General features: G+C 42.1%; 1 protein-coding gene across 1 annotated transcript in view; it reads left to right on the plus strand.

The window, feature by feature from the left end:
- The first annotated feature begins 2917 nt into the window (after positions 1–2917).
- The window catches only part of LOC118768071, a 15526-nt gene continuing 13443 nt past the window's right edge, over positions 2918–5000 (plus strand). Inside the window, exons 1-2 of the mRNA XM_036513862.1 lie at positions 2918–2986; positions 4793–4976. Coding sequence (XP_036369755.1) covers positions 2918–2986; positions 4793–4976 — 253 coding nt within the window. The remainder of the gene's footprint in view (positions 2987–4792; positions 4977–5000) is intronic.

The raw sequence follows: 5000 nt of genomic DNA on the forward strand, positions 1-5000 counted from the left end.
GTAATCATAACTTGGAGTAATTTCCCTCTTTGGATAATTGCAGGTCTTTGTGAAAGTGGGATATAGAAGCAACACAGCAATTAGGTTGCATGATTTTCTTAGTTGAATTTGTGACAAAACTGAAACATTTCCCAAAGATAATTAAAAAAAAAGACGTGCATAGTTATAATTGATTATTTCCTTTATTTATCTAACATACATTGATTCCAACACTATATTATTTTATATTCTGTAGGAAAGACTTTATTTCAAAAGAATTTGCAGTGTCAAACATGTTCAGGGATGATTTGCGATCATTCGCAAATGAGAAGTTGTCCCGGACTACTGGTAAAATGAAATGTTACTTTCCTCCTCTCTATCAAAATATGTCCATAACCGTCAATAGCAACTCAGTATGACCAGGTAGCTTGAACCATGCTTTTGCTAATTGTTTTCGGTGACTAAGGCGGCGAGCTGGCAGACACGTTAGCGCGCCGGGCGAAATGCTTAGTGGTATTTCGTCTGTCGCTACGTTCTGAGTTCAAATTCCGTCGAGGTCGACTTTGCCTTTCATCCTTTCGGGGTCGATAAATTAAGTACCAGTTACGCACTGGGGTCGATGTAATCGACTTAATCCCTTTGTCTGTCCGTGTTTGTCCCCTCTATGCTTAGCCCCTTGTGGGTAATAAAGAAATATATGTAGTCAGAAGGAAAACACTCTCTCGGTATTCCAATTTCACGACTCAGTTGGGTGCCAAGGATATGAGAATTGAAGGCGAGAGAGAGAGGGACGACCAACTCAAAGCTGATACTCGTTTACAACAGAGCAGACTGGAACACTATATGAGGAAGTGTCGTGTTTAATTCACAAAGTATCAACCGGTCCGGGAATCGAAACCACAAGCTTCAGACTTGACTTTTTTCTCTTTGTCTCAGGCAAACATCACTTTCAGTTGGGTGTATGAATGTACGTAACCAGGAATCAGCTTGAATACAAATCCCTCTACATAAATGTAGCGACTAGCGGGGCAGGACCTCTGGACCGCTCGCACCCACGTTCATAGTTGATGGCTAATATATTCTTATCTCGTAAAATGTTGTGTTTGGGCGATTGGGTTGCATTGTTATACTGGAAATCCTTAAATTTCATAGTATAAGCAGTTCTTTTGGCCCCTGCTGCACAAAGATCTGAAAGCACAACCACTGCACAGCGAGGGTGCCGAGTGGCTGTGTATGCTACAACAGAAAAAAAGGACGTCTCGATTTCTCCTGACGTCTGGCAGCTTTTTTAGGGACGTTCTGATATTTACTAGGGGTATTTGGAACTGCATTTAGACGCAATACTAACGCAATAACAATGAAGAGGTTACAAAAACGTCAAAATCCCGCTTAGAAGTTTTCAACTGCGCCAGTGTGAACATCGGACAACAAGAGTGGGCTATCCAGATCGTCTGAGAAAGAGTAATGTGCTAGGCCAGAGGATAAGGAGAGTGTGGGATCTTTTTTTCAAAGAAGTCTACAAAACAGACAAATTATTGATCTACGCGGTCAACTAAATCCAGGTTCAAACGGGAACACAGTTACTGCAGGTTACAAGTGTCTCGACAAGGAGCAAGAATAATTTTACAGGAACAAGATTAATAAATTCGTTAAGTAGCAACTGATGGAAGTAACCATCAGTTGTTGGTAGTCGGATGTCTTTAGGAGGCCGATTAAATGAGAATCGAATGCATTTAGCAACGTGTTACTGACAGAAGAAAATAGAGTGAAGAGAGATCTAATGAGCATTAGAAGAGAATTAATTGATAGAAGCATCGCGACCGACATGCTAGTAGCGACTTTGACCATTGACAAATGTTTCCTTGTAAAGCAAGAAGACTGTGCTCTAAGAGTAGAAGCTTCTTCGCTAAAATATGAAGGAACAAAAGCTGTTCGTTCGGCTCGTGTGGAAGATGAGCAACGTGGCAACAAAAATACAATCTGATCTTTTAGAGATCGAAACGGCTACATGCTGGTCGGTTCCGAACACTATGTGCAGCTTTCCAGCTGCACTTTCCGTGAGTGTTCGGAACAAACCGTAGATCGGAGAAGACAGGTGTACTTCATTGTTTACTTCAATAACTACCGACACAGATATGAGTTGCAGGAAAAAAAAAGCCGATTGCAGCAGATGAAATACTGGAGGTAACGAGCGCTTGCACAAGGCATAAACAGCTCGGGTTTCATAGTCTGCCTTCCGAGTGTTACAAATTCATGACAGATTTCTATGATGACCTTTTGAAAGACGTCTACTGCAGTTGGCTACTGAACGGGAGAATCCCTAGCAGTATGAGCTGGGGAGTGTTAACGCTGTTGAGAAAAGAGGTCATTATGGGAGACGTAACTAACAATTGTTGTCAAATAACTCCGCTAAACACAGTATAATAGTTTAGCCAAGGTGTTAGCAAAATGGGTGGTGCTTGCCTTTAGTGATCTGGTCGAGGAAGTGCAAGAGTATGTTATCACGAAAATGTCCACCTTGGAAACCTGCCAACTCATGCATCATATTGATGGAACAAAACTGGCTTCAAACATGGTCCTGATCAACAGGTTTCGACTGGGTCTACAATCATTATTTCGAACGTATACTAAAATCTGGCGAGTTCGATCCTGTTTATTTTCACAAGCTGAATCGCTGCAATGTACTGCAACACCTGCACTATGGTTAAGGCTAACTTCTTAAAAAACTTAAATTCAATCAGTTCAACAGGGTTGCTCCCTCTTGCCTCTCTTGTAGGTCCTGGCTGTTGATCCATTACAGGAGAAGCTAGAATAGTTGAGGGGCATAACTTTCAAACAGCAAAAGCCTTGCCAGCACATGCCAACCACGTCATCGCCATGGTATCGGATAACACCGATGGGAAAGAGTTTGCTATATTTTCAAAGTTTATATGGAAAGATGGCAAGGCTTAAAACCTACTCAGACAAGTTAGAGATCTTGCGAGTTTGTAGCTCGGCTTCTGGAGAGGTATGTTCATGCCGGGGAAGGGCGTCGTGCTATGCTGGACTTACAGACCGGTTAAGCTACTTGGGGCTTGGACAGCTTTTTACGTCCAGGCGGACAAAATTTGAGATATAACAATGAGCAGGGTCGCCAGTCTTATCCAAACATGGTCTGAAAAAATCCTGTGAAATCTTGGCAGACGTGATAAAGTCTCACCTTGCTTGTGTTATTGTTTAGCCAGACAATAGTGCCTAGATCCAGTTTCCACGCGATCGCTTTGGAACGTCGTGCAAGGGACGTGTTCCGTTCATCAGGTGCTCCATCTTAATAAAGCAAAGAGCGAAACTCTGCCCTTGATATCTACGATGCCATCAGGTGGTCAAACCCCCCCAGATATGCGGATAACGAAATCGATAGATGTTTCTCTCCATAACTTATAGAGGTTTAACGGCGGAGAAGAGTAACTATATTCTCGCTGAATCTCTGGGTGCTGATAGAAATGGACTGCCTAGTCCGTTCCGGAGGAGTTTCGGATCGAAGTCTTCAATGGGACATTGGCAGAAGCCTTTGCTTTACATGTGCTGCGAACAGATGCTTCAGGTGCGACTTAAACTCTGCAAGTACAGAAACATATTAAATGAGGCCGTCTGAGAGGCGCGCAGAGAGATGAAATCGTTCCTCATGCTCAGTGTCTGGGCAAAGCTGATTTGCAGAGTTATGGAACAGCTGCCATCACGTGTGGAACATATCCGGTTAATAGCGAAGTCTATCGCGAGGATTGACTCACTGACCTCTTTCTACCGGGCAGGCTAGGCAGCTTTCTTCTGTCTGGTAGTATAGTGAAAGAGTTGTGTTGATGGGAACGAAAGGTATGAGAACAGGTATCCTTCCTTTGTGATACTCTCTTCAATTTCTGACATTATTTGCGTTTTGAAGATATACAGTATTATGCTAACAAGTTTGTTGTTACCCGGTTATGAGGGCGATTTTCTCTCCAAATTTCATGCGACAAAATTGTATTTTACTCCGTACCTATAAAATATACACGTAGAATAGAAACATATATATCCGGTATCAATTTATACATGTCTTTGCTTTTGCATTGCAAGGCTTGAGGAGCCTATTAAGACAACCGCTTTCTGTGACGTGTGCCGCTGTCTTTTTTCTGTTATTCATGAGGTTTGCACGCGTGGTTTTTCGTGTGTTTTGTGCACAAAATTTAAAGTCCATTCCGCTATTCAGCTATGGCTAAAGAATACTGCTTGTATCAGAGTAAGTTGTAATATTTTGCGCTTTATTATGGGTGGGGAAGAGGTGTGGTATTGATATGTGCCGTACTTCATCGGCCGTATGATAACGGTGGATAGTGTAAGCATTTATAACGCATCATGTATAAGTGGAATATGTCAATATATTATACAGGGGATGACTGAAACTCATCTCCCAACAGCTTTGTTTCAGTTTCATTTGTTGTCTTGAATAATTTTTGAAGTAAAGATTTGACTTTTACATGCTAAAAATCCTGCGTTGCTATTGTCGACGTTCGTTTGGTAGCATTATATGGCTGTTAAGGCGGCGAGCTGGCAGAATCGTTAGCAAGCCGGGCGAAATGCTTTGCGGTATTTCGTCCGCCGCTGCGTTCTGAGTTCAAATTCCGCCGACTTTGCCTTTCATCCTTTCGGGGGTCGATTAAATAAGTACCAGTTAAGCACTGGGGTCGATATAATCGAGATAATCCGTTTTTCTGTCCTTGTTTGTCCTCTCTATGTTTAGCCCCTTGAGGGTAATAAAGAAATAAGTATTATATGGCTGTTATCTTCATTGTTACAGCCTCTCTGCCAATATGGGCTATCAGTGGATGGCAGTACATTGAAGTTTCAAAGATCCTGCAGCACATACAACAACTGCCTTGAAGCTTTCAGAAACAATTCCCTTACATGCAAAAATTGGTCCAATGGCACTGCTTGTGTTGCTTGTTGCAGAGACAACTTATGCAATAAGAATGATTTCCCTGGTAAGTGTTGTTAATTCTTTGGTT

Source organism: Octopus sinensis, linkage group LG27 (assembly GCF_006345805.1).
Source record: "Octopus sinensis linkage group LG27, ASM634580v1, whole genome shotgun sequence".
Taxonomy (NCBI): domain Eukaryota; kingdom Metazoa; phylum Mollusca; class Cephalopoda; order Octopoda; family Octopodidae; genus Octopus; species Octopus sinensis.